This window comes from Canis lupus, chromosome X, assembly GCF_003254725.2.
Source record: "Canis lupus dingo isolate Sandy chromosome X, ASM325472v2, whole genome shotgun sequence".
NCBI classification, from domain to species: domain Eukaryota; kingdom Metazoa; phylum Chordata; class Mammalia; order Carnivora; family Canidae; genus Canis; species Canis lupus.
In genome coordinates this window covers 110041984-110067436 of record NC_064281.1, presented here as the reverse complement: position 1 = coordinate 110067436, position 25453 = coordinate 110041984, and the positions used below count along the sequence as shown (strand labels likewise).

Genomic DNA, 25453 nt, shown 5'->3' with positions numbered 1-25453 from the left:
TATATTTTTTGTTAGTGTGATTCAAGATCAATTTTTAAAATGATACTGACCCAAGAAGGAAGTAGACTCTATTCCAGAGATATAAATAAAAGTCTTCAGATTGGTAGTTGTTGGTCACAATCCCAGAGTTGTTGAGTCACCAGGTGACTTTTAACAAGGCATTTGACATCTTTACACTGCCTTGATGACAAAAAATTAGACTGAAAGTTGGAGTCCTCAACCCTTGACACATTGAGACTCATAGCTACCACAAATATGAATGAAAATGTGAAATGTGGCAGAGGCTACCATTAGGATATGACTATAGAATCAGCCTTGTTATTTTCTTATATATAATATGTATTATATACTATATTACATAACTATACTCATATAGTTAGACCTTCAACTACCTCTAGAGTCTAAAACTGAATTTCAGGGGGATCCCTGGGTGGCTCAGCAGTTTAGCACCTGCCTTCGGCCCAGGGTGTGATCCTGGGGTCCCGGGATCGAGTCCCGCATCGGGGTCCCTGCATGGAGCCTGCTTCTCCCTCTGCCTGTGTCTCTGCCTCTCTCTCTGTGTCTCTCATGAATAAATAAATAAAATATATATTTTTAAAAAACTGAATTTCATGATATAGTAAACATTTCATTGAATAGTAACATTTAATAATGTTTAAAAGCCTTTCTTTTTTTTTTTTTGTTTAAAAGCCTTTCAATAAAACCCTTATCATTTGTTATTTGAGAAAATATATACATCCACAAAACACAAATGGATTGTATTCCAGTAGAACTAAGTGTGAGTTGCTTGGAACTCAGGACAATATTGTCTGATAGACATCATGGTTAGGTTTCCAGGGTAACTCATAAAAGTTCATTTAATCCATAATGATGTGCTATATGTATGCAATGAAAAAAAATCACAAAACTGTTTTGTGGTTCAAATAAGGGAAAGTTTAGAAAACAAAGTCATATACTTAGAAAAAACTCATTATATGATCTAGGCATTTAATGCAAGCTATTTAGTCCTTTAATCAACTCTGTGAAGTAGGTATTCTTCCCATTTTATAGTTGAAAAAAAATGCAGTTCAAAAAGGTTAAACACTTTGCACCAGAACACAGAGCTCCTAATAGGCAGAGATGGAGTTCCCAGGCCTCTCAGACTCGAGCTCCACACGCCATCCAGCTTACGATATTGAAGGAAAAGTGTGTGTTGAAATGCAGTTGAAATAGAGATTGAACATGAGATTATTATTTATCTTAAATCCTGATGCTTGAGCAAAAGTAGGTTTAGCTAGAGCGGTTGAGTAGGAATATGAAGATATTTTTGGAGATTCTGGAAGTCACTGCTGACTACATGCAGGGTAGGTGTCAGAGATTCTTGTGAGTATAGATCTCATTTCATTTCTGAGCACAATCCCTTTTCTTTCTCTTGATATGTGATCTCACTAGCAGTACTTGTAGTGCTTATCTGCTCTAGTTAGGGCCGTTTGGGGGACTTGTAAATGGAACAGAGAGTGAGATATTCCTTTAGATAATTAGACTGGAATTGAACAAAAAGACAAGGCAGGAGAAGACTGAAAGAGAATGTGTGTTTGAGGGAGGGAAATTGCTCAAAATGGAATTAACCAAGCTATGAGCAGCACAGCACAAATGGAAGAGTTTGTGTTCTGCATAATCATATGGAAAAGAAAAATCGTGGTAAGGAAGAGATATCGCATATAAAAATTTCACTGGCTTCAAGAACATCTCACTCTCCTATGTCAGATCATTTGTTTTCTAGGGAAGCTGAGAGGTTGGTGGAAATAGAGGGGAGCCTTGTGTACCCCGCTGGTTTCCCCTCCACCACATAAATTGGATGTTTCTCACTTATAAAACTTCTATAGAGATAAGTAATGATCTCTAAGATAAACTTATCTGACAAATGATTTTTAAAAGCAGTGATTTAACTCAATTTTGTATGCGCTTTTTTATTGGTGTCTAATTACTTTTAGTCCTGTGTCTGACATGATAATTTATTTTAATAGTGTGCAGTTAATTTATAACAGGATTCAATCTTAGGGGGAGTAGCTGGATGTTCAGATTCGTAACATATGTTTCAATCACTGGAATGGAGCATGTAACTTATACTGTAAGTGCATGGTTCAGTGAAAACAGTTAAATAGGTCTGTGATTATATTTATAATTTCATATTCTTTGAATCTAAAATGTGCATTTTGCCAAGTGAGAAATTCTGGCTCACTTAGAATATGACAGGGGTGGATTTAATGTAATTGCATATTCCAAATAAAATGCTCATGAAAATTTTGACCTATTACAGATGGATGAAGTTGGCATCACCGAATATGTAAAAGGAGATAATCGCAAATTTGAAATCTGGTATGCTGGCAAGGAAGAAGTTTATATTGTCCAGGTTGGTCATTGAAATATTTTTTTAAAAGATTTTATTTATTTATCCATGAGAAACACACAGAGAGAGGCAGAGACATAGGCAGAGGGAGAAGCAGGCTCCATGCAGGGAGCCCGATGCAGGACTCGATCCCGGGTCTCCAGGATCACGCCCTGAGCCAAAGGCAGACGCTCAACCACTGAGCCACCTAGGTGTCCCTGCCATTGAAATGTTATTTTAGAAACCGTAATGTGCATTAAGACATGAAAGTCTAAGTTTTGCAAACATGCATAATTTTGGTTACATTATTATAAAAGTTCTCACTCCTTTCCTGCAGGTCACTTAAATACTATTTAATATTCTTTGTGACACAGGTATTCAGTTTTCAGTTGCACGTGGTTTCTCTAACTTGAGATGTGCCGCTGAGGTTTTCTAGGGCTTTGAATTTTTACAACCACACCAGGATACTTACCAACTCTAGCTAGTAGCCAAGAACATGCCAGGTGCATCTCTGTCCCCATCAAGTTTCTGGAGTTACAGGTTTATAATGGTTCTGAGTGCCTCTTGCGCTTGGCATTCTGATTGTGAGACACAGGGATATAACAGGTCACATTTGATCATTGTCTCTGAAAAATAGGCTCAACAGTACACTTAATCTTATGAAAAAGATCAAAATAAGAATATGCTTAAAGCTCTGGCTTAATGTGCTATAAGGGCCCAACCTGTTTCAGAGAAGAGGAGAGGAATGAGAAAATTTGTATTTGTATCATGACTTGTGACAATGTGAACGTCCAGAGTACTCTGTGTTTTTTCTTTGTTGTAATTCTGCATTAGGTGATTAGAATCCATAAAAATATATTTTCTTGGCTTGATTTAGATGTAGGACTTCTTGCTATCCTTCTACAAACTTGTAAGTTATCAAGATTATAGCAGATTGTCTTTTCTGAAACAGAACTTGTTTTATTTTACTGAAATTAAACATAAAAGCATTTATAGTTTTAAAAAGGACCCACCAAATTAAATAAATACATAAATAAATAAAAGGACCCTCCTACAAAGGAAAATGAAGTTAGGTTATGTTCCAGTTTTTCTCTGAGCATTGTTTTTTAAGGGTTCAAAATGGTTTTGACTTTTTTTTTGTTTTTTGTTTTTTGTTTTTTTTTTTTTTGGTTTTGACTCTTACGTCATCTCACTGATAGCTACTTAACTTGCTTCTTAGAAGTTTTCAGAAGCAAAATGGTACAGTTTGAATATACTGGTTTAGGATGTGGATCATGCTTGATATATATAGTTGCATTTGTTTCATTAGAAAGGGTTCTTTTTCAAAGGAAACATGTCTCCCCCTCCCCCCTTTCAAACATCCTTAGGCTCCGAACGTAGATGTGAAGATGACATGGTTAAAAGAAATAAGAAGTATTTTGTTGAAGCAACAGGAACTTATGACAGGTAATTTCAGAATAAGTACAGTGACAGATCATTGACTTAGGTTTTGTGATAGTTGGTACAGGGAATGGGGCCGATATTTACTTTAGACTATAACGAAAGGGTTTGTTAAACTAATTAGTAGAAAGTCAATATTCAAGGGGTTGTTTAAACTCTTTTGGAGAATGAACTTTACACTAGAAAGTGAACTCTGGTGCTTGAGAAGCAGTTGCAAAGTACTATAGCAAACGAACTGCGTTAAATTAATTCTGAACCCTTCTCAGGAGTCAACTCTACCAAAGACCTTAAGGCGTCACTGCTTGGTGGTGTTGGAATGATGATGTTTATAGTTATAAACTTGAATTTCTGGATAAAATATTACATACTTCAGTCCTTTTCCATATTTTAAATCCAGACCAGCCTTTCCTCTGGTTACCTCACACGTTTGAAGGTTAATTCTCATGGGAATGTTGTTTATGTGTGTGTGTGTGGGGGGGCACTTGCATGTGTGAAGGACATTGGTTTCCAAGGAAGAAGTGTGGCTTCTCAATGATGCTTCCATAAGCTTTGTTTTAATCCACAGTTAAAAAACGAAAGCAGCATAATCCCTTAATGGAACAGGATCAGCTTTCTTCTCAGCAGAATGATGAGTAAGTGATTATTCTTGAAGAAATATCACTCCTGCAATCTTCTGGGTTTTGTATGTACAGGAGACAGTGTCATGATCAAGTATTTCAGAGACAGAAACTACCCTCCCTTTTAGCAATTACTCATCAAATTCCTTAAACACATCATCTTCTCAGCTCTATCCTTACACTTGGAGCCTGACAGTCCTCAACAGTTATCCCATTGTTCTCCTTGATGTTAAAAATAATATGAGAGTTTGGGCTAATTTTTAAGCATGATTACAAATGCTTTGTTCTCGGTATATTCTGAGGGGGAGTGATGTGTAGGTGAAAAGTGGCTGCACTCCTGGTTTTCTCTTCAAAATATTTTTGGTCACCTTCAATCTGATTGGAGAAAGAGAGTTGTAAGAATGATGAAGGACTGGCAGGCACTGCTGGCCCACAGCTCCATAGTCCCTAGATGGAGACAGCTGGCTGGCAACTTGGCTTCTCTTTCTATGTATGGATCAGAGAGGAGGTATGGGTCTGGGGAGGGAACTGTGCCTGCATACAACCATGAAGTCTTTGAGGAAGGTAGCAGTCCTAAATGGTAGCACTGCTGCTGGTTTGGAGATGTCTTCATATTTGCCTCTAGGAATCCTAAAAGGCAGAGCTGCCCATAGAACACGTGCATATATGCAGAAAGAATCCCCACACTGATTCCAAAGCCTTTGCACAGAAATTCACCATACAGTGTCATCTGCATGATACAAGGATCATTGAATGGTTTATTAAAAATAATTACATATTTTTTTTCTGAGAGGGATGGAGGGAGAGAGGGAAAGGGGAGGGATAGGGTGAAAGAGGGAGAAAGTCTTAAGCTAACTCTGTGGTGAGCGGCATGGGGCTCAATCTCATGACACTAAGGTCGTGACCTGAGCCAGAATCAAGAGTTGGATACTTAACCAACTGAGTCACCCAGGTGACCCGAAAATATTCTTTAAAAAATTTTTTTAAATAAAGGGATGTCTGGCTGGTTCAGTCAGTTAAATGTCTGCCTTTGGCTCAGGTCATGGTCCCAGGGTCCTGGGATCGAGCCCTGAGTAGGGCCCCCTGCTTAGTGGAGAGTCTGCTTCTCCCTCTCTCTCTCCCTCTTCCTCTGCTTGTCCCCTCAGCTCATGCTCGCTTTCTCTCTGAAATAGATAAATATAATCTTTTATAAAATTTAAAATATAATAAAAATACTCTTTTTCTCTTTGTTGCATATTATCTTTTAAAGGTAGCTAAAAACCAAGATCAAAGTGCTGGTTCATCTGGGGCTTTAGGAAAATCATTTAAAAGTCCCAGTGGAAGTCTTTATCTTCCAGAGTCACAATACTCAATCTTTTGTGATAGATTATGGAAAGAAAGTCTTTAGATTTCCTATAGTAATTGACTTTATAGTAGATGAAACAACCCAACAGTATTAATCAAATTAAAATTTCAGTATCATTTATATATACCTTACCTAATACACTGAGGTTAAAAGATCATCTGGCAAGCAGCAGGGATTTTTTAAATATTTTTCTGACTTTCCCTTAAAGAACCTCCTCTGTTCTGTTCAGCCCATATGACAATCAGAGAGGAGGTATGGATATTCTCCTAGTTCAGGGATGGAGATGGGAGACCAACAGAGGCCGTGATGGCCATCGCCAGAACTTTTATGGGAGCTATTGGGAAGGAATAGTTTTTTTTTCCAATATTTTTTTTCCTAATATTTTTTTCCTTTGAAATGAAAAGTTCTATTAAGCCTATGAGCTTAGGTTTACTAGGGCCACTTCTCCTTACACACGTGACTGGGGGAAACAGGGCAGCAGGGAACGGGAACGAACACAGTGGAAAAGCAATGCTGAAATAGATTCCTGATGACGTTGCTTAAGCACCTGGATCTGTATGTATTCAGCATTAGTCCTTAGACTCTGTTGCATGAACCAATAAATTCCTCTTTTTATGGGATTTTTTTGTTTACATTTTTCCAACTGTATGGAATTACAGTTGACACTTAAAATTCATAGATATTTGTTTTTAAAGATTTTATTTATTTATTCATGAGAGATACACAGAGAGAGAGAGGCAGAGACACAGGCAGAGGAAGAAGCAGGCTTTCTGCAAGCAGCCTGATATGGGACTCGATCCCGGATCCCGGGATCATGTCTTGAGCTGAAGGCAGACGCTCAACCACTGAGCTACCCACGCATCCCCAAATTTGTAGATATTTAAAGAGTAAAACTTGATATGATCCATGTATGCATTGTGAGTTATTAATCCCAACCATCCTTTTGTGTGTGTTGTGTGTGGTGAGAACACTTAAGATCTACCTCTTAGCAAATTTCAAGTATATAATACAGCACACAATAGGAATTTTAAACAATATACCTGCTGTGGGTCCAGAAGGCAGTAATTTTCTCCTTGCATATTAAAAAGAGACCTTGCTGGCTTGGATCCTAGAATTTAAGCTTTTGTTATATCATGAACTATCATTCTACAGACTTAAGGGGGAAATCAGCTCTGTTTGAATGATTCTCAGAGCATGTTCTTAACCCCGGTAATCAGTGGAAAAATGCCATTTTTAATTTTTTGTTATTCTTAAACTGGATAAAAGCTCACTTATTTTTACACATTTACTGTTTCAGGAGGCAGCATGGATCTTTTATGGGTGCAGAAGAAACTGAATCGGAACACAGTGGCACTATGGTGGAGGTCCGGGAGGCAATTGCATCGGTTCAGGCTGAAGCCAATACAGGTATGTGTAACGGTCCTAGGGACGTGAGACTCGTGGCTGTGCACATTGTTTTCTCCCACTGTTAACTTGGAAAATCTACCTATTACCTTCGTATAAAGAAAACAGAGTTAATCCATTTTTATAAGGCTCTTTTGTTTTCCATATGCAAGATATTATTTTTTTAATTTTATTTTTTATTTTATTTTTATTTTTTTAATAAATTTATTTTTTATTGGTGTTCAATTTGCCAACATACAGAATAACACCCAGTGCTCATCCCGTCAAGTGCCCCCCTCAGTGCCCGACACCCAGTCACCCCATCCCCCCATCCCCCCACCCACCTCCCCTTCCACCACCCCTAGTTTGTTTCCCAGAGTTAGGAGTCTCTCATGTTCTGTCTCCCTTTCTGATATTTCCCACTCATTTTTCTCCTTTCCCCTTTATTCCCTTTCACTATTTTTTATATTCCCCAAATGAATGAGACCATATAATGTTTGTCCTTCTCCGATTGACTTACTTCACTCAGCATAATACCCTCCAGTTCCATCCACATCGAAGCAAATGGTGGGTATTTGTCGTTTCTAATGGCTGAGGAATATTCCATTGTATACATATACCACAGCTTCTTTATCCATTCATCTTTCGATGGACACCGAGGCTCCTTCCACAGTTTGGCTATTGTGGACATTGCTGCTATAGCATCGGGGTGCAGGTGTCCCGGCGTTTCACTGCATCTGTATCTTTGGGGTAAATCCCCAGCAGTGCAATTGCTGGGTCGTAGGGCAGATCTATTTTTAACTCTGAGGAATCTCCACACAGTTTTCCAGAGTGGCTGCACCAGTTCACATTCCCACCAACAGTGCAAGAGGGTTCCCCTTTCTCCACATCCTCTCCAACATTTGTGGTTTCCTGCCTTGTTAATTTTCCCCATTCTCACTGGTGTGAGGTGGTATCTCCTTGTGGTTTTGATTTGTATTTCCCTGATGCATATGCAAGATATTCTGGTGGGTACTGCAGGTGGCTGGTTGTCAAAGCAGTACCTGGGCGAGTAGCATCAGCATCACATGGGAACTTTTAAGGAAGGCAGATTCTCTGTGTCTGCCCCAGACCTTCTGAGTCAGAAACTCGGGGAGGAGGACACCTGGGTGGCTCAGTCAGTTAAGCATCTGCCTTTGGCTCAGGTCATGATGCCAGGATTCTGGGATGGAGCCCTGCAGTGGGCTCACCACTCAGTGGGGAGTCTGCTTCTCCCTCTGCCCCTACCCCCTGCTCATGTGCTCTTTCTCTCAAACGAACAAATGAAAAATCTTAAAACAAAAACAAAAACCTCTGGGAGTGAGACCCAGCCATTTGTGATTTCACATGTTTTCCAAGTGATTCTTTCTGATGCATGCTCAAGTGTGGGAACTCCTTCTACATAGTACAGAGATGAATAAAACACATATGCCATAGCTGTAATGCATAGAGAAGAGTCATTTACAGCTGGAATATTTAGTTTTCTTTTGCAAATTATCTCATTTAAGCTGATTTCAAACAAGTTTTTTAAGTCAGCAAATATATCATGGCCTGTGTGCCTGGAATTGTGCAAAGCTTTGGGCATACAGTGTAATTAAGATACACTCAGCTGCCATCCATATGAAACCAGGAGGGTAGAAGGATAATTCAACAAGCGATTAAAATTAAATATGGTAAGTGTTATAACAGAGAAGTGCGAGGTGCTGTAGAAGCACCTAAACAGCTCTGGATAAACAGCACAGACTTTCCTAGAGAAATGTGTACCAGAAATGCTCAACAGATGCCTGATACTCGATACTTAGATAGGACGGTCCATACTTCTCTACTAGTGGAAGAGAAACAAGTAATGACAATCTTGTTCAGCTGAAATCCACTTCCCTCGGGTCACCTATGCTGTGGCCTCCTGAGCAGTCAGGAGAGAGCCTAGTACCAATGTCTTCATTTGACAGATTAGGAAACCAAGTCAGGGAAAGTTGACATGACTTTTGAAGATAACCCGAATAGTTTAGTGTGGCCAAGATGAGAGTCTGTTAATTTTCTGCTTAGGTTAGACTGCTTAATCTCTATCAATTCAATATATTTTATGAATTAAGCACCTGTTATGCATTAGGCTCTTAGAGGACATACAAAGCATAACACATGGTCTCTGCCTAATAAGAGAGTTAAGACAAGTCAAAAATAATATCTGGTAGAGTGTGCTAAGTGCTATTTGAGTAATAAAAATGCCCTTGAAAAAATTTTGGGGAAGGAATTATTTTCTTTAAGAAAGGGTAAATAGGGGCACCTGGGTAGCTCAGTGGTTTAGCGCCGCCTTCAGCTCGGGGCATGATCCCGGGGTCCCAGGATCGAGTCCCGCATGGGGCTCCCTGAGAGGAGCCTGCTTCTCCCTCTGCCTGTGGCTCTGCCTCTCTCTCAATCTGTCTCTCATAAATAAATAAATAAATAAATAAATAAATAAATAAATAAATAAAATCATTTAAAAAAAGAAAGGGTAAATATTCCCTGGAACATTATTTAACTTATTATTTTTAATAATTGTCCCATCAACTCCAACCTGAAACCATCCTAAAAAGTAAAAAGGGTATATGACATTCTGGGCCCTTTCTGAAATATCAGAAATTCTAAACTAGTACAGGCTAGTCAGAGGTTTTATTGTATAAAGATACTGTTCTTGGACCATTGATGGTTTCAGCCTTGATTGTTAACAGTTAGTTTTACTTCTCTCCCTGAGATGGACCAGCACCATTAAGTAACTGCCCTGCTCCATGTTTTTCTTATAGTCTGGGCGCAGATGTCATCACCTGCAGAGATCTCTGAAGACCCCGAGGAATGGCCCAGCAGCTATTTCTATGCTTCTTATGATGACAATGAAGAAGAAGAAAGGCCCCTAATGGTTAGTAATGGCGAGTTCAAATAAGTAAATAAGAACTCTTGGGGCCATATTATGGACACAGTAGGGAGGCACGCGGGGGCAATCTTCTGTCCATACCCTTGAGATCATTAGGTAGATTTCATAGTCAAAAGATTTGAAACCAGTCTTACCGCTTCTCTCTGTAGGTAGAACTGGTTTGAGCTGTCTATACATGGTGCTTCTCCCGAAGTGGAGACAAATGGTCCATCACGCCAAGTCTCTCCACACATCGACCAGTTTGATCTTTAGTTCAACTTCACCACTGTGTTTCCAATCTAAGCATAGGAGTTAAAGTCAGAGAACAAAGGAGAGTCAGATATACTTTAAGAATCAGTTTAGATTCCAGATGGGAAAAGCTAGGGAATAAACTTTACAGGTATGAAACTATTGGATCACGTCTTGAGAATGTATTTTCGTGGGCTTCCAGAACATGTGTTAATGACACCAAATCAGCAGAACAGAGCAAGGGAGCACCCCATACGACTAAAGGGGTTTGCTTTAGAGTAAAAGTAACTTACAGAAGAAATCGTGCGCAGTGTGGTTAGGAGCCCAGTAGGTTCTTAGGGAGTATCTACAATTTTTTGAAGTCAGCAGCTTGGAGGGTGGGAATGCTGCTTTGCAAGGGAATGTTGCTTTGCAAGGGAATGCTCTTTGGTGCCCTTCAGCGGAACAAATTCAGTTTGGCAGCTCTGATGTTGGCGTTAGGAAGTGATGGCATGTAGTATCCATTCTGGAATGCTTCTTTTTAAAAAGTAACAGAATATTCTTTCTCTTAATAATACAGTGACCGTGATATGTATTTGGCAGTGTCTTTAATGAATATTATCTGAGGATGGGAGAGGTAGTTGTTCGGATGTGAGCCAAAAAAAATCAGAGGAAGCCAGTTTGGGTTTAAATGTTTTCGGCAAGGTCTTAAGTAAGCATTTTCCCAGCTATGGTGTCAGAAAATAATGCAAATATGCAGAACTGATGGCTTTAATCATAGGGGATGGGAATGTAGAAAACCCCATAAACTCTCTCCTCTCACAATCATTCCCTGACTTGTGCTGCTAAAGAAAACATACAGAGGAGCAACACCCGGGTGAGCATCTGCCTTTGGCCCAGGGTGTGATCCTGGAGACCTGGGATCGAGGCCCACATCAGGCTCCCTGCATGGAGCCTGCTTCTCCCCCTGCCTGTATCTCTGCCTCTCTCTCTCTCTCTCTGTCTCTCATGAATAAATAAATAAAGTCTTAAAAAAAAGCAACACAGTGCGTTCTATATACTACCACCCCTACCACCCCCCAGGGTACCCCCAAAACAAAAAAGCAAAACAGGTTGGAATGAGCTGCTCTTTTAGCCTCATTTTTATCAAGTCAAAAACTAAGAAAGAGTGGGTGCTGCCTTCCTTGGAGAGTCCTGTGTCAGAGATGGCTCTCCTAATTTGATGAAGCTGCGAAGTTAAATGGCAAGTAGCTCTTCCCAGCCTGCTCCTCAGCCCATTTCATACAAGTACTGCTCAAAAGTCCTTTAAGCCCAAGTGATGTGCATATTGTTTTCAGACTAATTCCTTTGCATGTGCACGGAATCGACGTTACGTAATTCTTTCTTTTAAAATATTTTTAGTTATGGTACTCTTTATTTTTTATTACATTTTTAAATTTAAATTCAATTTGCCAACATACAATATAACACCCAGTGCTCATCCCATCACGTGCTCTCCTCAGTGCCCAGCTATGGTACTCTTTTTAAGCTCATGTATTTAATGCGTAAGATACTGTGCTAAAAAACAAACAAACAAAAAAAACTCATCTCAGAATACTTTTGGACTTGGGGCACCTGGCTGGCACAGCTGGTGGAGCATGCGGCTCTTGATCTCAGGGTTGTAAGTTCTAGCCCCATGTTGGGTGTAGAGATCACTTAAAAATAAAATGTTAAGAATCCCGCCCAAGAGGAAGGATACAGAAGTGCTGCAGTGCCTGGGCTGGCCTGGGCTGGCCTCACGTGACTGGTCTTGCAGTCTAGCTGGTGGTCTGGCTGCAGGTGCGACCTGCATGGCATGAAGTGCCCCAAGTCGCATGAGGACCGGTCCAGTCCCCTGTGGAGAGCCCCTCATCCCGGTAAAGGGGGAAGTGGCAAGGGGGCAGCCCCCTCGCAGGTCGGGCAACACATGTTGGTGGGGAACCTGGTGCTAACCATGGGTAGAGGACCTGCTTCTGGGTCAGGGGTTTCGTAGCTAGCAGAGCATCTCCCTCGCTGCAGTCTATTCAAAGTCAGCCCTCGACACAAGGATTTGAAGAACATTTTTTTAATTTAAATTTACTTTTAAAAAGATCAAAAAAACATAAAATCTTTGAAAATATATTTTTGGATTTGAACATTATTATTTCTTCTCTGATTGCATTTCATTGCAAAGCTTTTGTGTTTATTATTTTTACCTGTGCAAAATTTGATACAAATCCCAGAAATCCTTTTGAGGGCATTACTCGGTCTTTGTTTTAGGGCCCTGCCTTTGATATGTGCCTAGATAAATTTTCCATGAGAGCAGTTTACAAATAACAGTATTTAAAAATTATTTTCATACTGGATTTTTTCTGGGTTTATGCGTATAATTCATATAAGTTAGATTAGTCGTGCTCTGTCATTTTTTGTGTAATTCTCTTTTAACAAATAAAAATGAATTCTTCAGGTTAAATAAACACATGTTCTGTTTTTTTCCCCGGTCACAAACTGCTCCGTGTTTGCTTGTTCTCCCCTAAGCTGCTATAGCCACCACTATTACCGTTGAAGTCAAGAGTAAATTCTTCATGTCACAGAGCATGCAGTTATGCAAGTTGTTTTACGATCAAATTTGTAATGTCATTTTTCAAAACAACCTTACAGTCTCCAGGCAAATACAAAGCCCTAGCAGATTGTAGGAAGAGAGGCCCAGAAGACCTCCTGATTAGAAATGGAGATGTCATTCAATTTCTCCATGAAGATGCTGAAGGTCAATGGTAGGTGTGTTCTCAGTGCTTATGCTGACCTCCGCCGGGGGCACGTGGATATCTAATCAAATGTTCTGCTTTACTTGTATCTTTGTTATACAGTCTCAAGAAGCAGAAATATCACATTTCTTATCAATGTTTCATTTTCATTGCTTCAGCTATGCCTATATAGCTCACTGAAAGGGATGTTAACCTTTGGTGAGTGAAAAATGCTTTGAAAGAATGAAATGCTATGGGTCTGCATGCTCTTGTGGTTTACCTTTGGCTCAGACATTTCAGCGAATAGATCTGGCTTTGTAATGGCTACAGATCATACTACATTTGATCATTTAAGTCATTCATTAATTCATCACATTTTTAACGAATGCCTACTATGTGCCAGGAACCATGCTTTGCTACTTTATAACATAGCCACCCTTCTCTTTATCAATTCAAATATTGACATTTTAGTCTTACCATTCTATTCTTGTGCATTTGACTTCATGCAGCACCAATTGCAAAGATGGTTCTGCCAAATATACTACGTAATTATAGAGGACCCAAAGCAGGAAGGAAATATTGTTGGGAAGAGGACTGAATAAAGCTTCCATAAATCTTTTGGAATTTTTATATGAAATAATTCTGGCTTCATTGTGTCAATAACTTTAAGTGAAGTGCTACAGTGACCGTGTACTTTGACCCAAAGGGTGAAAGAGTACACATAGGGTGAAAAGTAATGACGGATCATTAAAGTAATAACCATTTTTGCTAGTAACCTAAGTCCTTTGTAGGTTACTCAAAGGACTCAAGAACAATGTCATGAAGGTCATTGAATACATGCGATAGCTTTGTGAAAATTTGAACTGCAATGCAGTGTATTTGTTTTTATAATCTTATATTACCATTGTTGGCTACTAATTCATTTATTATTTAGGTTGGTGAAAAATCTAAACAGAAGAAAAGAAGGTCTGATTCCAGGGAACACTTCGCAGATTTTAATTGGTGACTATAGGTTTCGGAATGCTAAAGTTACAGGTATAATATGAACAGACTGTATACTCTTTGTTTAAAGGCTAAAAATTTTAAAGCTCCACCAAGGATGCAATTGGCATGGGGTAAGAACTTCTCAGCGCTTAGAAATAGAACTGCAAGCCTATTATGTTTGCTAGGATTGAATATTTTCCTTTAATAGTTTTAAATTAATGAAGAAAGATTTTTAAAACATGTTAAACTTTTCCCTACAAGGCTGATAGTTATGGAAGAGAGTGTCAGATATGGTGGTGTCTTGTAAGAGATCCTTCAGAACTGAATACTGATGATAGGCTTTTAAGGTACCAGCCTTAATGTCTCAGAATGCTTTACCAGTGTGTTTTCAGCCAGTTCTAAGAGCACGTTATTTCCTTAGGGTAGCTTTCAGCTATGCATGCGTGTGCACACACACACCACACACACACACACACACACACACACACACCCTTGTCTATGTCCAAGGCTTAATGTATGAAGGTAGTATGAAGCAATGAGTGCTAACCTAATATTCTTTTCTATTAACCCAGCCCTTAATACATAAAATTTCTGTATTTTGAAATAAAGCAGTATTCTTGGACATTTTCCCCATAAGTAATATTGAGCTATCTATAAAAAGGTATCACAAAAAAAAAACAAAACCAAAATAGACTTGTGAACAAGATTATTATCATGTGCACATATTTCCTTTGAATTCCTAGTTTTAGACTTGTATTACTTGTATTAAAAGTCTGGGTAATGGTACACTGTGTTGAAATGAATCTAATATACCAAAAGTAACCTTTTTGGTTTTGAATTTCATTTATGACATGAAATGAAATCCACAGGTGACAGGGCTCAATATAAATATCCGGACACATGGAACCCCACAAATAGGGTCAACCCTAAATCTGGACTACCTTTCAAAGTTTTTCTACACTAGTTGTTGAATTATTATTATTATTTATTTTTTAAAAGATTTTATTTATTCATCCATGAGACACAGAGAGAGAGAGAGGCAGAGACACGGGCAGAGGGAAAAGCAGGCTTCGTGCAAGGAGCCCGATGCAGGACTCGAACCCGGGAATCCGGAATCACGCCCCGAGCCAAAGGCAGACGCCCAACCGCTGAGCCACCCAGGTGTCCCGAATTATTATTTTTTAAAGTAAGCATCTGCTCAGTGTGGAGCCTAATGTGGGGCTTGAACTCACAACCCTGAGATCAAGACTTGAGCCACGATCAGAAGTCAGATGCTTTACTGACTGAGCCCACCCAGGAGCCCCAGTTTTGAATTACTTAATTATTGAACTGCTGAATTATTTAGATAATTAGTAATCAGAAGAGTCTGACATGTCTGAACTACTTGACATTTACTTAAAACCTACACCCGACAACTGCAGAATAAACTATTACTTTTAATAGTTTTTTATGAAGCAATTAAAAAAAGCCCAGAACATTCACCAAGGTAGATCATATGCTGTGTCGTTAAAATAAGTCTCAATACATTTCAGAAGATTGCAATTGTATAAAGTCTTAAAAATAAGTATTATAGTAGAAATTGATATTTGGGGGTATCTGATTCACTCAGTAGAGCATGTGACTCTTGATCTCAGGGTCATGAGTTCAAGCCTCACATTGGGTGCAGAACCTACTTAAAAAAAAAAGAAATTGTTATCTGTAGATATCAGGCTGTTAAATGACATACCTCCAAAGAACACGTGGGACAAAAAAAGCACAAGATAAATTTGAATTATTTCACTTTGGATGTTTAAATACTTGTATTACATGCTTAAAAATCAGTGTGGTTTACCATATTAACATAGCAGAGGGGGAAATGATGTCATCATTTCAATAGATGCATGAAAACGCTTGATGAAACTCCATACCCCTCCATGATAAAAATTCTCACCAAATGAGGAACGAAGGGAATTTCCTCAATCTGATGATGTATACTCATGAAAACTCACAACTAATATGATACTTAATTGTGAAATATTGGAGGCTCTTGCCCTGAAATTGGGAACAAGCCAGGGATACTCACTGTCACCATTTCTATTATAGCCAGTGCCATTAGCTCAAGATAAAGAGAGAAAACAAAATGAAAAGAAGAGGCAACACTGTCATGCTTAGCAAATCACATATATGTACAAAACCATAAGAAATCTGTACACAAAAAAACCCTACTAGAAGTAATAAGTAAACTGTATAAGGCCATAGTATATAAAATAATTATACAAAATAAAGTGTAATTCTATATCCTGGCCACAAAGAACTGAAAAAAACCCTGTAATTTCAAAAATTAATACCATTTACATTAGTATTACAAACTGTAAAATAAATAGGAATAAATCTAACAGTAGATGTCTAAGGCTTCTGTACTAACAATCACAAATCACTGCTGAGATACATTTAACAGGACCTAAAAAAGGGAGAGAGAGACTATGTTTAAGTATTGGAAATCTCAGTGTTGTTAAGAAATCCATTGTCCCCAAATCGACCTCTAGAGTACATGCAATCTGAGCAGCCCCTTCTGGAAAAAGGAATACAGGTTTATTCTAAAATGTATATGGAAAGGCAAAAAATCCAGAACAGAGGAATCTCAAAAATCTGGAGTACTTACATACCGGATTTCAAGACTTACTATAAGGCTACAGCAATGAATGCAATGTGCTATGGGAGTAAATATGGAAAACTCTAGGGATTTCTAAAATAGATCCACATATACATAATCGATGAATGTTCAATCAAGGTACCAAGTCGGTTGGATGGGGAAAGGAAGGTGGTTTTAACAAATGGTGCTCCAGCAATTGGGTATCCAGATGGAAAAAGAAATGAACCTTCATCCCTACATCTCATTCCATAAACAAAAAGTGATTTGAGTTGGATCATAGACCTAAACATAAAACCTAGAGTCAAAACTTCTAAAAGCGCAGGACAATCCCTTCATTACTTTGAGCAGCTAACAATTTCTTTCTTGTATTATATAAGGTTGAAAAAGCACTAACTCTAAATGGAGAGTGTCAGGCAAATAGAAATTTTGCACATGCTGAATTGAGCAATTTACAGCTTTAAAAATTTATAACTTTTTGGGGGCGCCTAGGTGGTGTAGTGGGTTAAGCGTCCGACTCTTGATTTTGGCTCAGGTCATGATCTCAGGGTGGTGAGATTGAGCCTCATGTCAGGCTCCACACTGGGCGTGGAGCCTGCTTGAGATTCTCTCTCTCTCTCCCTCTTCCCCTCCCCGCTTCCCTCTCTAAAAAAAAATTATATCTGCTAGAATAAGATAAAATCTAAGATAGTAACACTATGAATGCTTTCAGAAGTTAAATAGTTGTAACGAATCACATTTTCCCTCAGATTTCACAGATTTCATTTTCTACATTGAAAAGTGAAGTTTGAAAGTAAACATGGCCAGCTTTCTGCTAACTGCTTTATGCTTAGTTAAATGATTAATGACAGAGAAGAAATGTGTGAGTCACTTAAAGTATGTGTTCAAGAAGCTGTTTAAATTAACGTATATAAATGGTTTTTTATGAAGCAATTAAAAAAACCAACAGAGCCATGTGTGTACTAGAAAATAATGGCCTTTCTTGTGCCCAGGTCTCCAAGATTCAAAACTGAAAACACCAAGTGTATTCATCTAACTTCTAGATAATATAGGAAGACTCGGTAGGTTTTCCATAACTTGTACTGTCATGTAAACGTAGAGCCAGATGTCTTCCTGCTTAATTCAGGACAAAGTTAATTACATTATATTTTAGCTAACTGTAATGTGGGGCATGTAGAATTACATATTTGATTAGTTTTAATTGGAAGCGATTCCATTACTGCAACCAGTCACAGTAGATTGTGTATCACTACCCCTTGAAAAGCGCATGTCAAAACAACAACTTAACTCTGCTTTGGGCCCATGCTTATGTTTCAGGCGGAGAAGAACTTACTATATATTTGTTAACATATCCACTTTTGTTGGGAAAAAAACCCACATTATTCTTCTGTAGTCATTTTTATTTTCTCCCACCAGTACTGTGTTTCAAGATCCTTTTTTTTCAGTGCTATTGGGAGGGTAGAAATATAATGTATTAATAGATCATCAGCATCAAAAGCATTTATTACTCTCAGCGTGGCAATGCTACTAGATCAAGGGCTAGGTCCCCTTGGTTCCTGTTCTCTAGAACGTTCTGACTTAAGATCTTTTAAAAGTATACAATCCCTTTATTGCATTTATGACTCAAGTCATTTGACAAATTAATCTTATTGTTAGATTTTTGTTGGATGCTATAATATCAAGTGGTCTTGATTGAGATCTACTCTCATACACTGCATAGAGCAAAATAGGATATTGTGGTTCCCACAAAACTAGAATGGTGCCAATTAGTGGATTAGGAAATTACAGTTGACCCCATATGCAACTGTCAGTAGCATTTAGGTTTAAAAATAGATATCAGACTATCTTATTTGAAAACTGGCAAATACGGTGTAAAAGTCTCTCTGATACTTACGTGCTTACCAAGTTTCCTGTTCTCTATACACACGCAACATAAGTCATATAACATTTATGAAATCCAATTGTAGATGTGAATTGTTTATTTTGCTTCCATGAAATAGATGTCTTTAAGAAATAATTTTGTAACAGAATGATGACTTTCATAGTCAAATAACCAAAAGACGTCACCTTTGAATTTAGGATGAACCTTTTGAATCCCCCCATTAGTGTTAGTGTTAGAAATCCTAGCACCAACAGTTTGGGCCTTAAAAGTCACCTGAGTATTAACATCATTCTTCATTATTTTGTAGATGCTGCTCTGAGTAACACAAGGAAACTAAGTTCCCCTTGAATTAAAGGAGAATGAATAGACTTTTAAAAATAAAATTTCCTTTGGAGGTGTGAACTAGATTATATTTCTTAAAAGTGTTACAGATAAACAGCACAAGAGTCAGGATGATCTATGCTGCCCATGACACTCACAGAATTTCCTCAGGACTGAGGAGGACTTCGTCATTCACAGTTTGTCTCATTCTTTCAAGATCCACCTTCACACCTTCTGTTCCCCTCAGGTGAAAAGTGCAGTGTTAACTTTGTTTCCCGTTTCCCAGTAGGGTTTTTCATGGCATGCATTCAGATTCCAACTCAAAACCAGAAATCAATTATTTTGAACATTTACAGGTAAAAAGCTTTACCTGTGATATTTTTGCATGACTTTTCACTAACAAAACAAAAGAAAAATCCAAAGAGAGAAAAGAGATAATCAGAGATTTTTAAACCCTTTGTTGGTTGATAGTTTCTTCTATTATATACTTCTGTTATCTACGGGACTATAATGTACCAAAGGGATATATGTTCTGAAGGACCTCTTTTGCACTTTGACTGGTATTTAGGGTTTTCAGATCTGTTTATGGTTCTGGAAAGATCCAAAGCCAAAAATCCTGTAGTTAGGATGTGTTGAAGTTTACATTTTATGCATCGAAATTTAGATACACCTATCACAGCTTTAAGTTAAATATTCATATTTACACAAGAGGTGTTCCTGTAACAAAGCTCTACTTTCCGGTGTCTTGAGTTGCTTTTGCCTTTTCTAGAAAAACCTATTCTGGCAGAGGTGTTTTTAAGTTATATTGTGTCTCTTCCTAGGGTTTTTCTTTGATAATACGTGTATAGATGTCTTTCCTTTAAGTATGTAAAAAGTGTGATCACTTGTTTTAAAGCACAGGACAAGTTGTTGCATGCAGCGTTGAATTTATGCTTGGAGTATTTTATATTATGGACCACTGAAGACAATGGTTTGAAATTGCTGCCTTTTGAATCATGGATTGTGAGTTTTACTGTCAAGTTGGCATATTAGGCGCATGTCTTTTGATTATTGGTTTTAAAATAAACAACACTATATTATACATAAATTTATCTTTTAAATGGGTTTGTGTCTCATGTCAAGATCATAGTTTATGCCAGTGGTATCATTTGATGTAACAGTTTGTTTTTTTTTTTTTTTTTTTTTTTTTTTTTTTTTTTATGTAGTCTCTATGATTAATCTCTTTTTTTTTTTTTTTTTTTTTTTTTTTTTTTTTTATTGGTGTTCAATTTACTAACATACAGAATAACACCCAGTGCCCGTCACCCATTCACTCCCACCCCCCGCCCTCCTCCCCTTCTACCACCCCTAGTTCGTTTCCCAGAGTTAGCAGTCTTTATGTTCTCCCTTTCTGATATTTCCCACACATTTCTTCTCCCTTCCCTTATTTTCCCTTTCACTATTATTTATATTCCCCAAATGAATGAGAACATATAATGTTTGTCCTTCTCCGACTGACTTACTTCACTCAGCATAATACCCTCCAGTTCCATCCACGTTGAAGCAAATGGTGGGTATTTGTCATTTCTGATAGCTGAGTAATATTCCATTGTATACATAAACCACATCTTCTTTATCCATTCATCTTTCGTTGGACACCGAGGCTCCTTCCACAGTTTGGCTATCGTGGCCATTGCTGCTAGAAACATCGGGGTGCAGGTGTCCCAGCGTTTCATTGCATTTGTATCTTTGGGGTAAATCCCCAACAGTGCAATTGCTGGGTCGTAGGGCAGGTATATTTTTAACTGTTTGAGGAACCTCCACACAGTTTTCCACAGGGGCTGCACCAGTTCACATTCCCACCAACAGTGTAAGAGGGTTCCCTTTTCTCCACATCCTCTCCAACATTTGTTGTTTCCTGCCTTGTTAATTTTTCCCATTCTCACTGGTGTGAGGTGGTATCTCATTGTGGTTTTGATTTGTATTTCCCTGATGGCAAGTGATGCAGAGCATTTTCTCATGTGCATGTTGGCCATGTCTATGTCTTCTTCTGTGAGATTTCTGTTCATGTCTTTTGCCCATTTCATGATTGGATTGTTTGTTTCTTTGGTGTTGAGTTTAATAAGTTCTTTATAGATCTTGGAAACTAGCCCTTTATCTGATATGTCATTTGCAAATATCTTCTCCCATTCTGTAGGTTGTCTTTGAGTTTTGTTGACTGTATCCTTTGCTGTGCAAAAGCTTCTTATCTTGATGAAGTCCCAATAGTTCATTTTTGCTTTTTTTTCTTTTGCCTTCGTGGATGTATCTTGCAAGAAGTTACTATGGCCGAGTTCAAAAAGGGTGTTGCCTGTGTTCTTCTCTAGGATTTTGATGGAATCTTGTCTCACATTTAGATCTTTCATCCATTTTGAGTTTATCTTTGTGTATGGTGAAAGAGAGTGGTCTAGTTTCATTCTTCTGCATGTGGATGTCCAATTTTCCCAGCACCATTTATTGAAGAGACTGTCTTTCTTCCAATGGATAGTCTTTCCTCCTTTATCGAATATTAGTTGCCCATAAAGTTCAGGGTCCACTTCTGGATTCTCTATTCTGTTCCACTGATCTATGCGTCTGTTTTTGTGCCAGTACCACACTGTCTTGATGACCACAGCTTTGTAGTACAACCTGAAATCTGGCATTGTGATGCCCCCAGATATGGTTTTCTTTTTTAAAATTCCCCTGGCTATTCGGGGTCTTTTCTGATTCCACACAAATCTTAAAATAATTTGTTCTAACTCTCTGAAGAAAGTCCATGGTATTTTGATAGGGATTGCATTAAACGTGTATATTGCCCTGGGTAACATTGACATTTTCACAATATTAATTCTGCCAATCCATGAGCATGGAATATTTTTCCATCTCTTTGTGTCTTCCTCAATTTCTTTCAGAAGTGTTCTATAGTTTTGAGGGTATAGATCCTTTACATCTTTGGTGAGGTTTATTCCTAGGTATCTTATGCTTTTGGGTGCAATTGTAAATGGGATTGACTCCTTAATTTCTCTTTCTTCAGTCTCATTGTTAGTGTATAGAAATGCCACTGACTTCTGGGCATTGATTTTGTATCCTGCCACGCTACCGAATTGCTGTATGAGTTCTAGCAATCTTGGGGTGGAGACTTTTGGGTTTTCTATGTAGAGTATCATGTCATCGGCGAAGAGGGAGAGTTTGACTTCTTCTTTGCCAATTTGAATGCCTTTAATGTCTTTTTGTTGTCTGATTGCTGAGGCTAGGACTTCCAGTACTATGTTGAATAGCAGTGGTGAGAGTGGACATCCCTGTCTTGTTCCTGATCTTAGGGGAAAGGCTCCCAGTGCTTCCCCATTGAGAATGATATTTGCTGTGGGCTTTTCATAGATGGCTTTTAAGATGTCGAGGAATGTTCCCTCTATCCCTACACTCTGAAGAGTTTTGATCAGGAATGGATGCTGTATTTTGTCAAATGCTTTCTCTGCATCCAATGAGAGGATCATATGGTTCTTGGTTTTTCTCTTGCTGATATGATGAATCACATTGATTGTTTTACGGGTGTTGAACCAGCCTTGTGTCCCAGGGATAAATCCTACTTGGTCATGGTGAATAATTTTCTTAATGTACTGTTGGATCCTATTGGCCAGTATCTTGTTGAGAATTTTTGCATCCATGTTCATCAGGGATATTGGTCTGTAATTCTCCTTTTTGGCGGGGTCTTTGTCTGGCTTTGGAATTAAGGTGATGCTGGCTTCATAGAACGAATTTGGAAGTACTCCATCTCTTTCTATCTTTCCAAACAGCTTTAGGAGAATAGGTATGGTTTCTTCTTTAAACGTTTGATAAAATTCCCCTGGGAAGCCATCTGGCCCTGGACTCTTGTGTCTTGGGAGGTTTTTGATGACTGCTTCAATTTCCTCCCTGGTTATTGGCCTGTTCAGGTTTTCTATTTCTTCCTGTTCCAGTTTTGGTAGTTTGTGGCTTTCCAGGAATGCGTCCATTTCTTCTAGATTGCCTAATTTATTGGCGTATAGCTGTTCATAATATGTTTTTAAAATCGTTTGTATTTCCTTGGTGTTGGTAGTGATCTCTCCTTTCTCATTCATGATTTTATTAATTTGAGTCTTCTCTCTCTTCTTTTTAATAAGGCTGGCTAATGGTTTATCTATCTTATTAATTCTTTCAAAGAACCAACTCCTGGTTCTGTTGATCTGTTCCACAGTTCTTCTGGTCTCGATTTCGTTGAGTTCTGCTCGAATCTTTATTAGCTCCCTTCTTCTCTTGGGTGTAGGATCTATTTGCTGTTTTTTCTCTAGCTCCTTTATGTGTAAGGTTAGCTTTTGTATTTGAGTTCTTTCCAGTTTTTGAATGGATGCTTGTATTGCGATGTATTTCCCCCTTAGGACTGCTTTTGCTGCATCCCAAAGATTTTGAACGGTTGTATCTTCATTCTCATTAGTTTCCATGAATCTTTTTAATTCTTCCTTAATTTCCTGGTTGACCCTTTTATCTTTTAGCAGGATGGTCCTTAACCTCCATGTGTTTGAGGTCCTTCCAAACTTCTTGTTGTGATTTAGTTCTAATTTCAAGGCATTATGGTCCGAGAATATGCAGGGGACGATCCCAATCTTTTGGTATCGGTTCAGACCCGATTTGTGACCCAATATGTGGTCTATTCTGGAGAAAGTTCCATGTGCGCTTGAGAAGAATGTGTATTCAGTTGAGTTTGGATGTAAAGTTCTGTAGATATCTGTGAAATCCATCTGGTCCAGTGTATCATTTAAAGCTCTCGTTTCTTTGGAGATGTTTTGCTTAGAAGACCTATCAAGTATAGAAAGAGCTAGATTGAAGTCACCAAGTATAAGTGTATTATTATCTAAGTATTTCTTCACTTTGGTTAATAATTGATTTATATATTTGGCAGCTCCCACATTCGGAGCATATATATTGAGGATTGTTAAGTCCTCTTGTTGAATAGATCCTTTAAGTATGATATAGTGTCCCTCTTCATCTCTCACTACAGTCTTTGGGGTAAATTTTAGTTTATCTGATATAAGGATGGCTACCCCTGCTTTCTTTTGAGGACCATTCGAATGGTAAATGGTTCTCCAACCTTTTATTTTCAGGCTGTAGGTGTCCTTCTGTCTAAAATGAGTCTCTTGTAGACAGCAAATAGATGGGTCCTGCTTTTTTATCCAGTCTGAAACCCTGCGCCTTTTGATGGGGTCATTAAGCCCGTTCACATTCAGAGTTACTATTGAGAGATAGGAGTTTAGTGTCATCATGATATCTATTCAGTCTTTGTTTTTGTGGACTGTTCCACTGAACTTCTTCTTAAAGGGGAATTTTAAGAGGCCCCCTTAAAATTTCTTGCAGAGCTGGTTTGGAGGTCACATATTCTTTTAGTTGCTGCCTGTCTTGGAAGCTCTTTATCTCTCCTTCCATTTTGAATGAGAGCCTTGCTGGATAAAGTATTCTTGGTTGCATGTTCTTTTCATTTAGGACCCTGAATATATCCTGCCAGCCCTTTCTGGCCTGCCAGGTCTCTGTGGAGAGGTCTGCTGTTACCCTAATACTCCTCCCCATAAAAGTCAGGGATTTCTTGTCTCTTGCTGCTTTAAGGATCTTCTCCTTATCTTTGGAATTTGCAAGCTTCACAATTAAATGTCGAGGTGTTGAACGGTTTTTATTGATTTTAGGGGGGGATCTCTCTATTTCCTGGATCTGAATGCCTGTTTCCCTTCCCAGATTAGGAAAGTTTTCAGCTAGAATTTGTTCAAATACATATTCTGGCCCTCTGTCCCTTTCAGCGCCCTCGGGAACCCCAATTAAACGTAGGTTTTTCTTCCTCAGGCTGTCGTTTATTTCCCTTAATCTATCTTCATGGTCTTTTAATTGTTTGTCTCTTTTTTCCTCAGTTTCCCTCTTTGCTGTCAACTTGTCTTCTATGTCACTCACTCGTTCTTCCACCTCGTTAACCCTCGTCGTTAGGACTTCTAGTTTGGATTGCATCTCATTCAATTGGTTTTTAATTTCTGCCTGATTAGCTCTAAATTCTGCAGTCATGAAGTCTCTTGAGTCCTTTATACTTTTTTCTAGAGCCACCAGTAGCTGTATAATAGTGCTTCTGAATTGGCTTTCTGACATTGAATTGTAATCCAGATTTTGTAACTTTGTGGGAGAGAGGACTGTTTCTGATTCTTTCTTTTGAGGTGAGGTTTTCCTTCTAGTCATTTTGCTCAGTGCAGAGTGGCCAAAAGCAAGTTGTATTGGGAAAAAGAGACAAATAGAGGAGAGAAAGAAGGAAAGAAAAGAGAAAGAGAAAAAAAAAGGGAAGAAAAAGAAAAAAACAAAAACAAAAAAAAAGAAGAAAAAGAGAAAGAAAAAGAAAGGAGAAAAAAAAGGGGATGGGGGAAGGAAACAAATCAAAAAGCAAAACAAAACAAAAACGAAAACAAAAACAAACAAAAAAAGAACCACAGGGGAGTATCTTCTGATTCTGTGTTCTTTAAGTCCCTTGGCTTCTCCTGGAAGTTGTCCGTCTAGCTGGTGTTCTGGGGGAGGGGCCTGTTGTGCCGATTTTCAGGTGTTAGCAGTTGGGGGAGCTGCTGTGCCCCTGCCT

At 38.5% G+C, this 25453-nt stretch overlaps 1 protein-coding gene across 6 annotated transcripts in view; it reads left to right on the top strand.

The window, feature by feature from the left end:
- MCF2 (MCF.2 cell line derived transforming sequence) overlaps positions 1–20004 on the top strand; it is an 83447-nt gene extending 63443 nt beyond the window's left edge. For 4 of the 6 annotated variants that reach the window (XM_049107529.1, XM_049107528.1, XM_049107531.1 and 1 more), the window contains 8 exons: positions 2300–2392; positions 3736–3814; positions 4374–4440; positions 7068–7177; positions 9952–10064; positions 12945–13057; positions 13962–14062; positions 17633–20004. In XM_049107529.1, coding sequence (XP_048963486.1) covers positions 2300–2392; positions 3736–3814; positions 4374–4440; positions 7068–7177; positions 9952–10064; positions 12945–13057; positions 13962–14062; positions 17633–17676 — 720 coding nt within the window. In that variant the 3' untranslated portion in view covers positions 17677–20004. Of the gene's footprint in view, positions 1–2299; positions 2393–3735; positions 3815–4373; positions 4441–7067; positions 7178–9951; positions 10065–10228; positions 11326–12944; positions 13058–13961; positions 14063–17632 lie in introns of those variants that run through there. The other 2 variants (XM_025460876.3, XM_025460879.3) reach the window with 2 other exon arrangements.
- Positions 20005–25453: the final 5449 nt, after the last annotated feature.